The 18,442-nt window shown below is 46.1% G+C and overlaps 1 protein-coding gene across 3 annotated transcripts; it reads left to right on the forward strand.

Moving 5' to 3' along the window:
* Nucleotides 1-403: 403 nt before the first annotated feature.
* HERPUD1 (homocysteine inducible ER protein with ubiquitin like domain 1) lies at nucleotides 404-11,458 on the forward strand. Of its 3 annotated transcripts, none has more exons than XM_060650741.3 (8): nucleotides 409-681; nucleotides 3,332-3,409; nucleotides 3,499-3,570; nucleotides 4,795-4,925; nucleotides 6,981-7,103; nucleotides 7,604-7,954; nucleotides 9,305-9,410; nucleotides 10,691-11,458. In XM_060650741.3, exons 1-8 carry the CDS (start codon nucleotides 529-531, stop codon nucleotides 10,853-10,855), a joined length of 1,179 nt encoding a protein of 392 aa, XP_060506724.2. In that variant the 5' UTR covers nucleotides 409-528; the 3' UTR covers nucleotides 10,856-11,458. The 3 variants fall into 3 exon arrangements, with proteins under 3 accessions (XP_060506725.1, XP_060506724.2, XP_060506723.2); XM_060650740.3 differs by having other exon boundaries at nucleotides 410-681; nucleotides 3,496-3,570; XM_060650742.3 differs by lacking the exon at nucleotides 10,691-11,458 and having other exon boundaries at nucleotides 404-681; nucleotides 3,496-3,570; nucleotides 7,604-7,797.
* The last annotated feature ends 6,984 nt before the right edge of the window (nucleotides 11,459-18,442 follow it).

Below are 18,442 nucleotides of genomic sequence, written 5' to 3' on the forward strand. Positions count from 1 at the left end.
GCAGGGAAAAGGGAAGTGGGCCTCGGCGGCTGGGGGTGAAAAGGGGCGGAGATTGCTGCTTTGTGAGGAAACAATTTGCAGAGGCCGCCAAACCGGCGGTCCGCCGGCCGGACCCTCCGCGAGGCACCGGCAGCAGCCCAAGCTACGTAGCACTCCGGTTCCGTCAGGGCCGAAGCGCACCCCAACATGGCCGCCGAACGGGAGTTCCGGGGCCGCGGCCGCGACTCCGGGTGACGCAACGGCGGCGGGTTGCATCAGCCCGCGCCCACGTGCTCGGTCCGTCCCTCCGCCCACGGATCCGGGCGCTGATTGGGCCACGTTAGGGCCGTGACCTCCGCCTCAGCCAATGGGAGGCAGCCACAGAGTGTTCTCGCCGCAGAGCCCTAGTGCGAGGTGCCTATAAAAGGCTCCCGAGGCGGGGGCGCGCGTCCCAGAGGCGCGTACGGTCGTTGCGGAGGTTGCGGGGCGGCTGCGACGCCGCCCGCCTGGCATCTCAAGAGCGCCGCGGAAGCCCCAAGCGCCGCCAACATGGAGGTTGAGCCCGAGCCCGAACCTGAGCCCGTCACGCTCCTGGTGAAGAGTCCCAACCAGCGCCACCGCGACTTGGAGCTGAGCGGCGACCGCAGCTGGAGCGTGGGCCGCCTCAAGGCCCATCTGAGCCGCGTCTATCCCGAGCGCCCGGTGAGAGGGGCCCCCGACTCCCGCTGCCAGCGCCCGCTCCCGGCCCCGCTGTCCTCACCTCAGCCCTCCTTGCGTCCGTCCCCCCTTCCCCTACAGCTTCTCTTCTCCCTTCGCCATCTCTCCCCCGACGGCTGACCCTCACCCGCTCACCTCCCCTGGCTGGGGTCTCCCCGTTCCCTGTCCTACCGCTGTAGGCGCCGCCTCGCCTTGCCCAGTGGCCGTCACCTCCACGTCCTAGGCCACCGTCGTCTCGCCTTCCCCTGTCACCTCGCCTCCCGCTGTACCCCAGCCCCTCTCCTCGCCCCCTCCCCCCAACCCGGACCACTGCCCCGTCCCCTAGATCTGGCTTCCGGCCTTAGCCACGCCGCTGAGACAGCAGTTTGACCTTGGGTGAATTATTTCACCCTCCCAGCCTCAGTTTCCCCGAAAAGACAGGGCGACTAGGTGTTCCGCATTAGGAATGCATCCACTGGATAGAAGCGAGGACACGGAAATGGTTGGAAGTGAATTTTCTGAATGCAGCGTGTCGGTGCGGAGCGGAGGAGGCTCCCTGGGCCAGTGCTAGGGAGCCATGGTGAGCGCCCAGGGAGTGTGTACTTAAGGTCCCACGCCCAGGAGCGAGACGTGGCCTTTCCCCGCCCTGTCCACCTTCCGCCCGGGGCCCCTCCCTGCCGCGCCGGACTCCGCAGCCTTTGCTTAGTCCCAGGGAGGAGCCCCTGGCGCTTTCTGGGTAGAGTGAGTTAGAAGGGAAGCAGGCGGCAAGAGTCTTCCTGAGTCTGCGTTTTAAGACTTCGGCCCCTCAATTAGACTTCCTCGCTTTGTTTTGGTTGACACATCTGTCAACATCACCCTTAGCACCGCCCTCTCTTCCCACCACGTGATGGAGGCTGTGAGCTGGACCTTCCTGTATTTACTTTCTATTCTGTCTGATATTATGTAAGTGTCAGCAGTGTGCCTTACTGCCCACAAGTGTAAATCCCCATCAGACCAGAGAAAGCATGGGGACCCCAAAAACACTGTGACATTGTTCCTCATTATCCGAAGAGTTGCAGTGTGTGGTAGCTCACGGGTCAGGTGGTTTTTGTTCCTGATTTGCTCAAGGTGGAATGTAGAAGTGAGTTTTCCTTCTGACTTACTCTTTTGAATTTTGTGTATTTATCTAATAAGCTTGCATTTCCTTAGCACTCACCTTGGGACTGTTTGTAGTTTCACTGCACCTGCTTCCAAGAAACCAGGTGGCCGTGTTGCTGCGAGAATGGCTGTTAGATACAGCTTGGTGTCTCTCTAGTTGCATCACTTGGTAAAAGGCAGTGTTTTGGAGGAGAGCTTCCCTTAAGGGCTTCCTTGGGTGACAAACATGACTCCTATTAAGTCTGAAGACCCAAAGTTGTAAAAGGTCTCTCAGGTGTGTACATTTGTGCTTAAAAATTATGGCTAGAGAGCACTCAGCATTTGGTTTCTAACCTGAGAAGTCTTACTTTTATAATAGTTTAACATTATTTTTTTTCAAATGAGCTTTCTAGGTAAAGGCACAGAATATCAAGTGAGCCCTTTAAAAAGGAAAACAATTTAAATTACAGGCACCTATTGATTTCAAAACCTTTACTAGTGTGGAACTCTTTAATGTAGGATCCCACCTCTGCAGTAGCATTTTACAAAATTATGTGTATGGGATTTCCCTATAAAGTCAATCAGAACAGTGGTGAACGCAGTATCCACTTCGGTTCTGTAGTTTGTTTTAGGTGCACAGTGTCAAAAAATCCTGATTTCTGCAGATAAATAGATGTGGTTATTGTTTTGATTGTTTTAAACAGTTTGCTTTATAATCTCCAGCTACTTGGCAGGAGCGGCTTTATTCCAAATTTTGCAAAATTGTTTATTCTGGCATTGTTTGGTGATCACTACCTACTTTGGTATGTGTCATTTGATGCCATTATTTTTAAGTATGGTTTTTAAAGGAATTAAAACTAGATTTTTAAAAATCAGATTTGTATGAAAGTGTGTAGAGTCCCTGTGATTTTGAAATCACTGGAATGGAGGAGTGGGTTTGGAATCTTGACTCTTCAGCAGCAGGTTGACTGTGGACAAGTCAATTTCAGACTTTTCCTCCCTTCACATAAGGATACTAAATCTCACAGGGTTATATGAAATGGTACCTACACACCGTCTTCTCTATAACTGCATTTGTATTTTGGGAAGTCTCTTTGAGAGCTTAATTTAGAATTGCCTTATGTTATCTCAGGACAGTACGAGGTGGTTTTGGTGAAGGCTGACCTTGGTTGGGAGTACTTTGACTGTTGTGTGAGACCAAACCAGGTTTTGAAGTTAGGCCGTAGGATCCCCAAATAAAATTTGTTATTTTAGTGGCAGAAAGGAATTTCCTTAGGACTTTAAAAGTCAAGTAGTTCGCCGTAGGTTTTGTGGACTAGAGATACTTTGCCATCCTAAATTTATTTGCATGTTAGAAATTCAAAGTTCAGCACTTTCTAAAGGAAAGGTTTGTATATGAGACTTTTGAAAAAATGTTTTCCTGTGATTCTGGGAAAAAAACACACATATTCAAGTTGTTTGTATTAAACAGTTTCTTCTGTATTTGGGAACTTGTGTGAGCTAAGTACTGACCTGTGCTACTCTTTCTTTCCATGACAAGCGTCCAGAGGACCAGAGGTTAATTTATTCTGGGAAGCTCTTGTTGGATCATCAGTGTCTCAAGGACTTGCTTCCAAAGGTACATCATTTACACATTAACTTTTGAATGTTTAAGCACTTACAAGGTTGAATTCAGGTCCTAAAGTACCTCCTTATTACTTTTAGCAGGAAAAACGGCATGTTTTGCATCTGGTATGCAATGTGAAGGGTCCTTCAAAAGTGTCAGAGACCAGTACAAAGGTATGTCTGCTTTTTCAAGATTATAATCATCTGTGTCATTCAGACCCACATGGTAAAAATAAAGGGAGTTGGATAAAACTCTGAAGAGATTTTATTACCTTTTTATCAAGTAAAATTTTGTTTCTCCCCAGTGAGAATAAAGAATGAGAAACTTATCAATACAAGTGTGTGTTTATTATTACAGTAGTAGACTGTATGCCATTAGCGTTGTAGTAGAAGAGTAGAGTTCTACATTACTCTATCTTTTGGGACGTAATTTGACCTACAATAGCTGTGTATCCAGATCTCTGAATTAGCAAGGCACTCAAAATGGGTTTTTATTTAGCACATAGTAAATTTCTTCTAAGGAATCACTAATTTTTATAAACAGTACAAAAGTGAATATATTTCCTTTGGAAATTTTTTTTTTTTTTTAATGTTTATTTCTGAGAGAGAGTAACAGAGCATGAGCAGGCGAGGGACAGAGAGAGAGAGAAAGGGAGACACAGAATCTGAAGCAGGCTTCAGGCTTTGAGCTGTCAGCACAGAGCCCTACATGGGGCTCAAACTCACGAACCACAAGATCATGACCTGAGCTGAAGTTGATGTTCAACCAATTGAGCCACCCAGGCACCCCTTCTTTGGAAATTTTCATCATGATTTATTTAATTGGATAGGAAAAGACCACAATCTCTATCAAGTGATCTCTAAAGACCTGCATTTGGCAGTCAAAATTGTTTATTTTTCATTTCATGGTGTTAATTTGAATATATAGTAATAATATTCTAGTGTAGTGATGGACTCTAAATTAGCATTACAGCTCTATTTCCTAAAACATCTGAACATAGTATAGAACATTCTTTCCTTTAGGTTGCTGGCTGGGTTGTATTTATAAATCTTGTTGGTCAGATTTAGTTTCTTGATTTAGTAAATTTAGCACTGTAGGATCTGTAGAACATTATCAGGATGCTTTCTCACCAGTGATAACTTCATTGGAAGATTTTAATGAAACTACAGCATAGTTATTCTAGGAAAAAATACGGATTTAAAGAATATCTGTATATTGAATTTGGGTTGAACAGATTTCAGAATATTTTTTACATAACACTGCATCTATTCAATTTTGTGAAGTTCAGAGGTCGGGGTGAGGGATATAAGCCATTCACAGCAGAATAATCCTCTCAGTTTGGTTGCAGACTGTTGCATCAGATCCTTTGTTTTAATGTTCATCTTCCACTTATTTAGGTTGCCGAATCCACAGAGCAGCCTGCTGGTCTTCATCAGGGACAGTATCCTGGGGATTCCTCAGGTGATAGCTTAAGGCAAAGGGAGATTCTTCGGAACCTTTCTCCCTCTGGATGGGAGAACATCTCAAGGTGAGTGTCATGATAAAGAACCAGGTTTATACAACATGGATGTGTACCATTTGCGTCCATTTTAAGAATAAAGTGTATTGATAGTATATAGTCGCAGAACTTAATGTACAGAATTTTGCTCTAAGGGTTTCACTTTAAAGATTTTTTATTTAACTCTTCTTAATATGTAGCCTTTTAAGTACATATAAACATAGGGATGCGTGTGTTGACAACGTAGGCATCTCCCCTCCCACATGGAGATGCTTTGCATTGTGCTGACCTCATGATAGGGAATTCGTGCTGGGCAGAGGAAACAGCTGGTGTAAGCATCTCGCAGCTGCTTTGCTGAGTGGCTTTGTGCTTTGTCTATCATAACAATGGGTGACAAAAGGTGAAAAATTGTTTAAGAAATGCTCTGCCAAGGACTGAGTTGGTGGTGCTAGAAAAAAGATCGTTTCTTTAGAGCAGTTAGAGCTCTAGACTAAATGCTCTGATGTTTGGATTTCATAACTCCTGGAACACCTTATTATGAAAGTTCTTATGAGAAAAAATCATTAACTATGAGTTGAAATTCTATAACCCCTCAATTCCCCTGCTTCCCTTTTCCTACTAGTTTTGAATACTTGATTTTGACAAGTCAGGTCTTTAGGGAATGAGGAGTTGTTTTTTTCTTCATGGAAATTTCAAATACACGCAAAAGCAGAGGGAAGTGTGCAATGAATCTCTGCATAGCCGTCCCCCAGGCCCAATAATGATGAAGGTTTTGCCATGCTTGTTTCATCTATTCCTCTTTTGCTTTTTCCTTTTGCCGTAATTCCCAGACATCATGTCCGTTCACCCCTACATACTTGAGCAAAACCATAGAGTTATCTTGTAGATCTACAATGCTGTTCTCATCAGAGCTACAAAAGCACTTTGTTATGGTCTCATTTCCTTGCACTGCAACTTTTTTAAATGATCAAAACCAGTATTCTACCAAGACCTACTTGAACTGGAATACCATTTTAGAAGCACTCTGGGTAGGGAATTTGGGTAAAAGACTGTCAGCCTATATAAATTGGATAATTGGATAGAACCACTTAAAATTGCCTCCCTTATTCTGGCTCTACAGCCTGAGAATTGTGGCCCGTATCTATGTGAATTTCACCTGGATAAAGCTTACCGATTTTATCCAACACGTATTTATTGAATAGTCAATACATATAACTTTAAGGATGTGAGTTAACCAGCAGAGGTGTTGACATAATCCATTCATGATCTTACCATAATTTTTATAGTTTCAGTTTTGCGAATTGCTGCCAAAGGAGTTCACTCTGTTAAGGCACACAAGGCCAAAGATGACACTCCTATGCTCTGCCCTAGGCTGTTTAAGAAACAGGAGTTTGGTGTCAAACAGGTCTCAAATCCAGCATGCTATTTAACCAGCTCAGTGACTTTGTGCAAATCCCTTGTCTTCCCTGAGCTCTATTCAGACTCCCTTCTGTGAAATGGAGGGGATAGCCCCCTCCCCACAAGGTTGTCGGGAATCCAGTGAGGCAACAACCCAGCAGCTTGTAGAGGGCACAAGTGGTCAGAAAGCATGTATGAGTGATGCCACATATACACAGAATTCTGCCCCCCATGTAGTCAGATTTAGGGGTGGGGAGAAATGGCTGTCAGAAGGAAGAGGGAGTTTCCTTCAGGAAAGGCTTTGAGAGAGATGTGGCTTTTTAGAGCTGTCCTTTGAAGGATAAACAGTGGGTTTCGAGCTGCAGTGAGACTCAGCAAATGAAAAATGGGAGTGAGGATCCATCTAGTCTGAAAGGGTCCAGCTTGTTTATACGCCATAGCAACGACATGGCATGAGAACCCAGTGCTGGCCACGGGTGCTCGTTTCTCTGTGGGGTCTGGACCATGGTAGGAGGGCTTGGGCAACACTTTCCGTGCTTGGGTCACACGGGGGCATCGCACAGTAATCTACCATGTAGCTGTCATGGAGTTTTTGTCTCTTTGATTTGAAATCCTTATTGTCATTTAGACTTCATTTATTCATACTAAACCAAGTCAAAACGAGTGTTTTTTAACAATGTTTCGTAGGCCTGAAGCTGCCCAGCCAGCCTTCCAAGGCTTGGGGCCTGGTTTCTCAGGCTATACTACCTACGGTTGGCTGCAGCTCTCCTGGTTCCAGCAGATCTACGCACGGCAGTACTACATGCAATAGTGAGTCCTTTCCCGTCATGCTAGGCACGCCCGGGGTTAGGAATGGAGGAAGTAGTGTACTTTCATCAGTTTCTGCAGAGCTCTGTTCTGTCTGGTTCGGTGGGTGGAGGAGAGTATAAATGATATCCGCTACCTAAATCGTGTGTTAATTCAGGAGTGTTTGTGTCTGTACCTACTTTACTTCCTTTTCAGTATGTGGTAGCTTTAAAGTTTTGCGGAAGGTTTAATTAGTTTTTTTAACACACCATACTTTTATCGTGGCCTTAATGTTTAACTCCAGATGAAATTTACGGCCGGTCTCTCTTAGGAGCAAAAGAGGCATTTATAGATATGACTGTTAGTAAAGAAATTCTTCACTAACTTAAAAGTCAGGTTTTTCATGTACCTACGGACAATTCTTAACGCAGGGTAAAAGACCCTGTGTAAATAAGATCATGAGAAGCACAGTCTTCACGGTGATTTGCTTTCAACAGTATCTGCCTCTATCATTTTTATTTTAGTTTAGCAGCCACTGCTGCCTCAGGGGCTTTTGTCCCCTCACCAAGTGCACAAGAGATACCTGTGGTTTCTGCACCTGCTCCAGCCCCTATTCACAACCAGTTTCCAGCCGAGAACCAGCCAGCTAATCAGAACGCTGCTCCTCCAGTGGTGGTTAATCCTGGGGCGAATCAAAATTTGCGGATGAATGCACAAGGTGGCCCTATTGTGGAAGAAGATGATGAGATAAATCGAGATTGGTTGGATTGGACCTATTCAGCAGCCACGTTTTCCGTTTTTCTCAGTATCCTCTACTTCTACTCCTCCCTGAGCAGGTTCCTCATGGTCATGGGGGCCACCGTTGTTATGTACCTGTAAGCACATGATTTTGCTTTCCTTTTTCCCCTTAATACAAATTAACACTGCATGGTGACTCAAGCCAAGTACAGGTTTTTCTCTTTTTGAGCAGTCTCAGTCATTGTTAGTGGAAGTGTATTTCAATAGCATATCATTCTGGCACTTTCAATGCAAGGAACTGATGGCTTGTTTGGGCACTACTGAAAACACATCAATCGTGTGTGAATGCAAGGAGAACATTCTGTTTTCTTCTAGATAAGGTACCTGCCAGGCTCATGAACCACAATAATAACGGCCGTTCTGAGGCATGGAAGGGAAAATTGATTTGTTTTGAATAAAAACATGTTTACCAAGCTGCAGCTGCTGCTTTCCAGGATAAAGGTCAGGCACTGACTGTCAGCATAGCTCTAAAGGGCCAAGGAACCTGTACAGACCTGACATTTGGCTTGTCCTTAGCTCAGAGTAGTGGTTCTCAACCAGGATGATTTTGCATCCCCAGAGTGTGACATTTTTGATTGGCAACTAAGGGGTGGTCCTGCTGTTATCTAGTGGGTAGAGGCCAGGGATGCTGCTAAACATCCTACAGTGCATAGGACAACCCCCCCAGTAAATACCTAGCCCAATACGTCAGTAGTGCCAAAGTTAAGAAACCCTGGCATCGAGTGACATGTCCTTCTTTGTGGTCGAGATTGACAAATATTTCCTCTGTGGTGAAAAAGAATTTTTACTTAGATTTAAAAATCTTGAGAAATACCTGAATAAAATAAAAAATACTCATAAATCCAGAATTAATCATTACTAATATTTTGTCATATTTGCTTCAAAACTTGCACTTAATTGGATTTTCCAAATAAAACTTCTAGTCAGTTTAAGTTTTATAGTCTTTAGAATCATATATTTAAGTGATCAAATTTAGGTATTATTATCTTAGGTTATTACATATAATCCCAGTCCTGCCTCTGTGTGTGTGTGTGTGTGTGTGTGTGTGTGTGTGTGTGTGTATTTATCCCTCCCCCATCCCCCATCCCCCATCCCCCGGTTCAGGTTTTCATGTGTAAAGTTTAGTTTGGATGAGCAAGCATTTATAGAGCACATACTGTGTGCTGTTAATGTTGCCGGGCATACAGTGATGAATAAAACATAGTCCCCATAGTGACCTTGAAGAAGCTGATGGGCAAGTGAGGAAGTCTAGGAGATGGTGTGACAGAACATCTCTGCAGATCTGCCCGCTGTGAGCTTATAGTCAGAGCACTGCTCTGATTGGAGGAGGAGAGCAAGGGGAACGTTACCTGATCAAGAAGACTCAAATTCTTGAGTAAATTTCACTGTGATTAGCTAAGATGAGCTTTTATGTGCTTCCTTTGAAGGCATCACGTTGGATGGTTTCCATTTAGACAGAGGCCAGTTCAGAACTTCCCCAATGATGGTCCTCCTCATGAAGCTGTAAATCAGGACCCCAACAATAACTTACAGGTAAGGAACTCCCATTGGAGTCCAGCAAGCTTGATGTGAAGTGCCGGGCTCTCAAATCCTTAACCTTTAGATATTTAGCCTCATGGTTTACCATTTCATTAGGCGGAAGTTTCAAGATTTTTTCAAATTTATTCTTAGAGCAGTAGCTATTGTTTTTTTTAATGCTTATTTTGGAGGGAGAGACTGAGCATGAGTGGGGGAGGGGCACAGAGAGAGAGGGAGACACAAAATCTGAAGCAGGCTCCAGGCCCTGAGCTGTCAGCACAGAGCCTGACATGGGGCTCGAACCCACAGACTGTGAGATCATGACCTGAGCCCGAGTTGGACGCTTAACTGACTGAGCCACCCAGGTGCCCCGAGCAGTAGCTATTTTTAAAAAACATTGAATGTGCCATAAAATCCATCAGGTATTTTTTGGCATTTTGCAGTTTGCATTTTGGCATATGTAAATAATGGTTTTTTTAGCACACTGTTTTTGAGTGTTCAGTGGTCTGTAACAATGTGTTCTACCATGGAAACTGCTATTAGATAATTTTTTTTTATTAAAAAAATTTGATGTTTATTTCTGAGAGAGAGAGAATAAGAATGAGAATGGGTGGGGGAGGGGCAGGGAGAGAGGGAGATATAGAATCCAAAGCAGGCTCCAGGCTCTGAGCTGTCAGCACAACCCAACACGGGGCCCAGACTCACAAACCATGAGATCATGACCTGAGCTGAAGTTGAACGCTTAACTGGCTAAGCCACCCAGGCACCCCAGCTAATGGATAGTTAATCTAATTAAGGATTAAGAATATAAGCATGTCTCACAGAATAGATGTCCTAGAGAACTTCCCTAGATTTATAAAGCAGTTTAATGCATAATCCTAAAGGAATTCTTTTATATTATTAATTATCACCCTACTATTACCATTTTTATAATATAAATTATCACCTTGGGTTTCTATTTTTGTTTCTTAACTCAGAATACTGCCAAAATTAGAATATTCATAGTTAATGAAGTGGTTAACTTAATTCATGAGTTTAATAATAAAGATGTAGTTACCTCATTTCTTTTAATGTTACTGCCAGGAACTTTCAGGACTGTGAGAACGTCACTAGCACGGTTGTGCTGTGAGGCCTGAGAACTCCATCCAGCCTAGGACACCATTCCCTGGGGTCCTGTCTGCCTGGCTGCTTTGAATATGGGGGCAGGGATTTAGTCTGCCCTCTCCTAACATTATTACATTATTTGGTATTTATCAAGGTCCTGATTGTGTTCTCATTGTATTTCATAACTGCAGGAAGGTCCCGATCCTGAAATCGAAGACCCCAACCACCTCCCTCCGGACAGGGACGTACTGGATGACGAGCAGACCAGCCCTTCATTTATGAGCACAGCCTGGCTTGTCTTCAAGACTTTCTTTGCCTCTCTTCTCCCGGAAGGTCCCCCAGCCATAGCAAACTGATGGTGCTTGCTTTCTGGCTGCTGGAGGCCTCGACAGGCGTGGACTGGATCATCTAGCTCCAGCTAGATTTCCTCACCCAGCCATGGCAGTGGCACAGAATTAGTAAAGAACCAACAAGGAGAAGGACATGCTTTTGTGGTCAAGCAAAAGCAGAAACTAAGACGTGAAGCCATGATACAAATTGATGAACAAAAATTTTGCCCAAGGCTTCTCCTGTCTTTATTCTGAAGAGCTTTAATATATACTGTATGTAGTTTAATAGGCATTGTAAGTAGAAGGCATTAGTGTCGCATGCTTATGCCTGAGGAACTTTTCAGATGTGTGTGTCTGCATGTGTGTTTGTACATAGATCTCATAGATGCAGAAATGGTTCTGCTGGTACGATTTGATTCCTGTTGGAATGTTTAAATTACACTAAGTGTACTACTTTATATAATCAATGAAATTGCTAGACATGTTTTAGCAGGACTTTTCTAGGGAAGACTTATGTATAATTGCTTTTTAAAATGCAGTGCTTTACTTTAAACCAAGGGAACTTCGCAGAGGTGAAAACCTTTGCTGGGTTTTCTGCTCAATAAAGTTTTACTATGAATGACTGTGGAAGAGACTCCTGTCATCTTAGCATTTTGCTCATGTCCCTTGTCACTGGAGGGTCAATAGTTGAGTTGCTGACTTGCAAGTAATCTGAATGTTTTGCTTCTTTTTATAAAAGGACTATTTGTACCAATAAAGAATGATAAGGTAAGGCCATGGAAGTTTTAATTTACTAAGAATATACTGTGTTTGTCCCCATTCCCTGTTTCCAGCAGTACTGGCTTATATACTAACCCATCAAACTTGAATTCTCCAGATTTAAAGTTAGTAACATTGGGGCACCCGGCTGGCTCAGTCGGTAGAGCGTGTGACTTGATCTCAGGGTCGTGAGTTCAAGCCCCACGTTGGACATGGAGCCTCCTTTAAAAAATTTTCTTACAAAAGGCATTAAGTACCTTCCACCTTGACAATTCTGCGGTAGTTACACCTGCTCATATATCAGGCTTTTGTAAGCTGGGCTTGCTTTTGTGACTTTAATCTTTTAACTATTTAAGACTAATCTTAAAAGCACAGTCCTGTGTATTTTCCACACAAATAACGTTACAGGCAGAATGCTAAAGGCCTGGGCAGTGTGTTTTTGGCACACTAAATCGCTTCTTATACTATGGTGTTGTGATCATTTAAATGAATCATTACTGAAAACGTTTACGTCAAATAAACCTTCATTGAACAAAGCAAGATGCTGGGGAGACACAAAGGTATTTTGTGTACGGTTGTGCTTTAAAAAGCCAGTAAATATAATTGTGCCAGGAGTTAAATGGCCTGGAGTTTCAAAGAACGCTGGGCCTCCAGAGCAGAGGAGCGACGAGAAGGCAGCCATTATGGACAAGTTATGAAGAAGGCAGGATCTGCCTGACGGAAGAACGGACTTGAGATTGCGGATTTGAGGGTTTTGCGAGTGAGGAAGTGGGTCTGAAATAATGGAAGGAATCTGAGGAGATGAAGGGTCCCAGTGAAAGCAAAAGCGCAGAGGTGAGATTTGCCGCCTCCTGCCTCAAAGCTGGATTCTTGGCATGCTTGGTATTTAGTTTTGGCGGTTTATGAAAGTGATCATTAGGAGTTCATACTCAAGTCTTGGGTAGAAAAGCCTGTTCATTTTCAGAGGAGGGGGCATCACCATTTGGCGAGGTGCCCACCTCCTGTTTCTAAAGGAGGTGGGGTCAGCTTGTGACCCCTAACCTCCAGATTCCATGGGCCCAAAATAGTTCCAGGAAGATGCTCCTAAGGACAGCTGACGAGGGTTCAGATTGGCCCAAGCTGCACCAGGACAAAGTGGGGAATGTTCAGACAACAGATCAGGCTTAAGACAGCTGACGGGGATGTGGCAGAAATGTCAATGCATCCACAGCAGGTAGCTAAATGTAGTAAAATAATGTACTTCATGTCACTCAATATTTAGAAAATTACTGGTTTGGATCTCCATTATTAAGTAGCAATTAATAGCTGAAAACGACAAAAATTTCCTTATTTCCACTCAAACCGTTAACAGCTTTTTGAGTTTGCATTTTCCGAGATGTGTTTTCTTGAATCTTAGTTCCGAAGGAGAAACATCGCAAAACAGATACCACGGTCAAGTAAATTTGGAAACCTCAGGTTGATCCCACTGCAGGACTTCGGGGGCCTTCAAAATGCTGACGGGCCTGAAGGGGAGGGCATGTGGTCTACAGCCTGTTCCTTCCTCTGAAGGTGCCTAGGACTGAACCACGTGGCACCTTTAGGTGGCGATACTTTGCAGGACTGGGGCAAGTTTCTCCAGAAGGCTGTATGTGCTCTAATCAATGTCCCACGTACGGTGCTATTTCTCCCATAGCCAGGATTCATGGGTCCAGGAATCAAGGGGTAGAAATGGGAGTGATACCACCCACTATCACCCTACTGATCCATTAGCAAAAATTTTGCTTCTCTTTCCCACAGTCTTAGGTTCTGCTCCAGAGGTCTTCATTCCTAAGAGAGAATACTCGTTTCCTAGAACTACCGTAAGAAATTCTACAAACCGGGTGGCTTACAACAAAAGGCATCTATTCTCACAGTTCTGGAGGCTAGAGGTCTGACCTCAATGTGTCGGCAGGTTGCTTCCTTCTGGGCTCCCTGTGGGAGAACCTGTTCCAGACCTTTCTCCCAGCTTCTGGTGGTTGCCAGCAATTCTTGGTGCTCCTTGGCTTATAGCAGTGTGACTCTAATTTCTGCCTCCTTCGTATGGCTTTCTTCCCTCTGTTTCTGTGTCTCTGGCTTTATATGACCTTCTTATAAGGATGCCAGTCATTGGATTTATACCTGCAAAGGCCCCTTTTCACATTTCAAAGTTCTGAATGGACATGAGCTTTGGGGGACACAGTTAAACCCACAACAGGGAGCAATGCTTCTGCTAGGAGACACAACGATGATTCCATTGAACTGGAAGCTAAGACTACCGCCTGGCCACTTTGGGGTCCTCATGCTTCTGAATCAATAGGCGTTATTCTATTGGCTGGGTGGATTGATCCTGGCTATCAGGAAGAAATTAGGCTGTTACCGTACAATGAAGATAAGATTTGGGGAATACAGGAGATCCATCAGGGTGTCTTTTAGTACCATGCCCTGTGATTAAAGTCAATGGAAAGTTACAACCCAATTCAGGTAGGATTACTAATGGCCTTGACTCTTCGGGAGTGAAAGTTTGGGTCACTGCCCCTCCCCCCCCACCCCCACTGCCAGGTAGAGAACCATAACCATCTGAGGTGCTTGCTGAGGACATGGAAGGAATAGTGGTAGAAGAGAGTTGCAAATACCAATTACAACCATGTGACTAGTTGTAGAAATGAAGACTGTAGCTGTCATGAATATTCCTCATATTATGTATACGTTTATACGCACATGCAAACTTGTATATTACCTATGTTTTCCTCCCTTATCTCCTTATCTTCTAACATAAGGTGAATTAATAATACCTAACGTCACATCACAGGATTTTAGTTACAGGATATCCAGGAGCAAAGTAATCATCACCCAAGGACTTGGCATCCTTTCCTGGGAACAAGGTCAGCATGTTTTTTGTTTTAAACACAGGAGTTGCATCACACTGAAAGCAATCATGACTCTGTTATTGTCTTTATCTGGGGATTAAGTGTGGTTTGGGAACATGTGCGTGGGTACCGAATTGACAAAGGGTGATCTTGAGGAAGGTTAGTCTAACGTGTCAATGTGGCTAGGTCCAATTATTCAATCAACCATTAGCTAGGTGTTGCCAGTGAAGGTATTTTGCAGATGTAGATTAATATTTACAATCAGTAGATTTTCTTTTAATCTTTTTTTTTAATGTTTACTTATTTTTTGAGAGAGAGCATGTGAGCAGGGAAAGGGCAGAGAGAGAGGGAGACACAGAATCTGAGGCAAGCTCCAGGCTCCGGGCGTCAGCACAGAGCCCGATGCGGGGCTCAAGCCCACGAACCATGAGATCATGACCTGAGCCGAAGTCGGACACTTAACCCACTGGGCCACACAGGTGCCCCTACAATCAGTAGATTTGAAGTGAAGGCAATTATCCTTTATAATCTGAGCGGGCCTCATTCAATTAACTGAAAGTTCTGAAGGGCAAAACAGAAGCTTCCCTGAGGAAGCAGCAGTTCTGCTCATGGAATGCAGCGGAGACGCTCTGGAGTTTCCGGTCGGCCTGCCGTCCTGCCCTGTGACTTCCAACTTGCCGGGCCAGCCTCCACCCAGCCAGCCTCTACCATCACGTAAGCCCCTTCCTTGAAATAAACAAAACATTAATCTCCTACCCGTTCTGTTTCTCGGAAAGAACCCTGACTGATACTGGGTCCCGGCTCTGGAGATTACACGTCCAGCTCCTTCTCCTTGTGTGCCGTGCTGGCCAGCGGGAGGTGGCTTCCAGGCAGGCTGTGTCCCTTACTCAGGGGGCACTTCTGCCTATGCTTCAGACCGAAAGCATACAGGGTGGCTCCAGGGAAGGCTTTGCTCTGTGCCTTGCAAAGGTCTCCCGTTCTGGGGAGGGGGCTGGGTAAGCTTGCCGGAAGAGGAGGCCTCAACTGGAAGGAACGTGTTAGGGTAGAAGTGGTGGGCAATAAATGGCATGGGACCCTGGGGAGGAGGGTGGGGGGTGCTGTCTCCGACTTGGTAACATCCAAGAGTAGCTTGGCTCACAGCAGTTGCAGTGGCCTAGGCACAGGGATGAATTCTCTGATGCCCATCGTATTCGTGCGTGCCTGAGCATGAAGAAGGTGCTCGTGGTTCCCTGTCCACTCAGTGGCTGAAGAACACGTGGGCAGACACGTGTCCTACAGTCAACACTCAACGATCACCCACTGGGGACCTACCTGGTGCCGGGTGATCCCTGCCCTCAGGGAGCTTCCATCCTGGTGGGATAACAGACTGTGTGAGGGAACAAGTGGACGGACAATGACATGGGGGAGGGGGGATAAAAGCATAGGCAAGAGGGAGAATAATGGGATTATGGAGATTGTAGATGACAGGGCAGGACTGGGGGAAGCGGGTTCAGAGAGAGTAAGGCTGACCGGGGAGACAGCAGGGAAGGCGGTGCTGTGTTCTTGCTGGGGTCGGCCTGCGACAGGAAGCTGTTAGGAGGGGTGAGGCCAGAGGGGTTGTCCCCTGGGAAGGGCAGAGTGTGGGGACAGGAGAGCTGGTTTCAGCCCTAGCCATGGGGCCCCGGGGAAGTTGAACCTCCGTGCTGAGCTCCTGCTTCCGCACCTATAACGCAGACCCCTGGGGACATATCAAACCTGTTCTGCCCACCACACGGGGGACACAAGGCTCAGAATAATGCAGTGCTTTCCAAAGTCGGCAGGGGTGACCTGGGATGGGCATGCAGAACAAATCTAGAGGGTCCATGGTAGAACCCTTTAATAACCATGTTATCTTTTTTATACATTTTATTTATTTAATTATTCATTCTGAGAGACAGGGTGCATGCAGGTGAGCGAGGGGCAGAGGAAGAGAGAATCCTATGAGGGGTAAAGAGAGGGAGGGAGAAGGAGAGAGAGAGAAAAGGAGAGAGAGAGAGAAGTGGGGCTCACTCGAAGTGGGACTTGTGTTTACCCGAAGCGGGACTCAAATTCACAGAGCGTGAGGTCATGACCTGAGCCGAAGTCAGGTACTTAACCGACTGAGCCACCCGAACACCAGTAACTATTTTCTTTTTAAATGGTTTAGTTAAGTGTATTTTTCCACTTAAAGTGAGAATATAAAGTTCCCTTCAAAAATATATTTAAGTAAAAAGCCAAGTCAGTTTCAAAGGTTAAATAAATAATAGACTGAATAAAGCACAGTGCAGTTCTAAAGCGTTTAAAATAGCTTAGTAAAGAATTTCCTCGTGGTGTAAAAAAATAGAAGCATATACAGAGATGACAGAAATCATGATCGTAGTTCTTGAATGATCGACGTCCCGGAGACACTGAACACCAAGAGTTTTGTGAACATATGGCCCGTGAAAATTTTTTTAAAAAAGACAGGGACAGCAGTGCGTTTGTTTGTATGTGCCTTGGATGGTTCCTGTGGCTGTACATGAACGTGTATGGGCAAATGGGTCTCAGAGGCACATGTCGCTGGGGTTGCTGTGTAAGAGCCTGTGAGTAGGGGTCCTGTGTGTGCACAGGAGTGGGCATATCTGTGCACACGTGTGCACAAGGTTATCTGCACGTGCGCTGCTTTATCTGGGCAGGTGCGTGGGTAGGGGTGCATCGGGTGTGTGTGCATCTTGAGTCCCTGCGGTTAACAGTGACACCAGAATGCGTGTGAGCCTCCTCCCCGTCCCCAGCCCTCAGCTCTACCCGAGGGAGACTGGGCTGGCGGAAAGTCTGCGGGTGGTTGGTCAGTAGCCACTAGGGGGCAGCAGACGGCGCTGCGGGGCCTTCTTTCGCCGGCTCCTCAACCTGCAGCCTCAGGATCTTTGGGCCTCTGCACTCCAGGCCACTTCCACTCTGAGCCTGGCGCTGGAGGCCACCGAAGTCTCTCTGTGCCCCTCTCCACCTCCCCCAGGCCTCTGCCAGTTGTCTCTGGCGGAGGCTTTCTGGAAGGTCTAGGACTAAAAAGTGGAATGTTTGTTGTAGGGTGGGTTGGGACCCGTGGGCAGCCTCCGGTGGTCTCCTGGGGTCCTGGGAGAAAGGACCCCCCTGGTCTGGACCCCTGGAGTTCTGGCACCTGGACGTCTGGGAGTCAGCCAGCCTGGACACCTCTGGCTCCTCCACAGCCTCGGCTCTGTCACTCTGTCTCTGGGTCTCTTCAGGGCTGCTCTGTAGCTGTCTGTCTCCACTCTTCTCAGTCCTAAGCCTGTTCAGAATTCTGCTAAACCTTTGGGCTTGTGGGGAATGGGCCTCTCTGAGGCTCCAGAGTGGGCATCAGAGGGGCCGCTGGACCCTACAGCCTTTGTGTTGTTCAGATGTCCTCATGTCCGAGGCCACCACTTGCACCACCCCAAGGCCAGCCTGGAGGCCACGGCAACATTTAACAAAAAATCCCAGCTCCTTCTCAGATCCCTTCTCTCCGCAAATCCTTACCGAAGTCCTCCTGTGTGCCAGGCACTCACCTTCCAGGGATGGGCGGCTCCCTCTGCTGCCACCTTGGTGACAAGGCCTCGCTGGGGCAGAATACATGAATGGGCAGCGGCTTTCCTCCCCGCTGGAGCCAACTGTGGGCCAGGCCTGTACTAAGCAATAGCTCCTCGAATTCGCACAACGGGTATGCTCAGCCCGTTTCATGGTTGAGGAAACTGAGGCTCTGAGAGGTTACCTGATGCATCCGATCATGCCGCCAGTGAGTGACCCGTGCTGGCAGTCACACATAGCTTGTTCTCATTCAGAAGTCCTTCCCTTTCTTTAGAGACCCCCAGACACGGCGGCCTCATCTTTGGCTGTGACCAAACACAAGGAGCTAGGCCGTCCCCTGCATCTCAGGGGTAACATTACTTCCCACCCCTGCCCCAGGTGACAAGTTAATAATCCAGTGTGGACAGGGTGGGAGGACTGCCTAGCAGCCTCTACA

The sequence above is a fragment of the Panthera onca genome, chromosome E2, assembly GCF_046562875.1.
Source record: "Panthera onca isolate mPanOnc1 chromosome E2, mPanOnc1 haplotype 2, whole genome shotgun sequence".
NCBI lineage: Eukaryota > Metazoa > Chordata > Mammalia > Carnivora > Felidae > Panthera > Panthera onca.

Excerpts from the sequence above, each read along its gene's own strand:
- HERPUD1 (XM_060650740.3), top strand. The coding sequence starts at position 529 with ATGGAGGTTGAGCCCGAGCCCGAACCTGAGCCCGTCACGCTCCTGGTG. Across the intron at positions 4,926-6,980 it reads GGATGGGAGAACATCTCAAG|GCCTGAAGCTGCCCAGCCAG; the intron begins GTGAGTGTCATG and ends AATGTTTCGTAG. Across the intron at positions 7,955-9,304 it reads GCCACCGTTGTTATGTACCT|GCATCACGTTGGATGGTTTC; the intron begins GTAAGCACATGA and ends CTTCCTTTGAAG.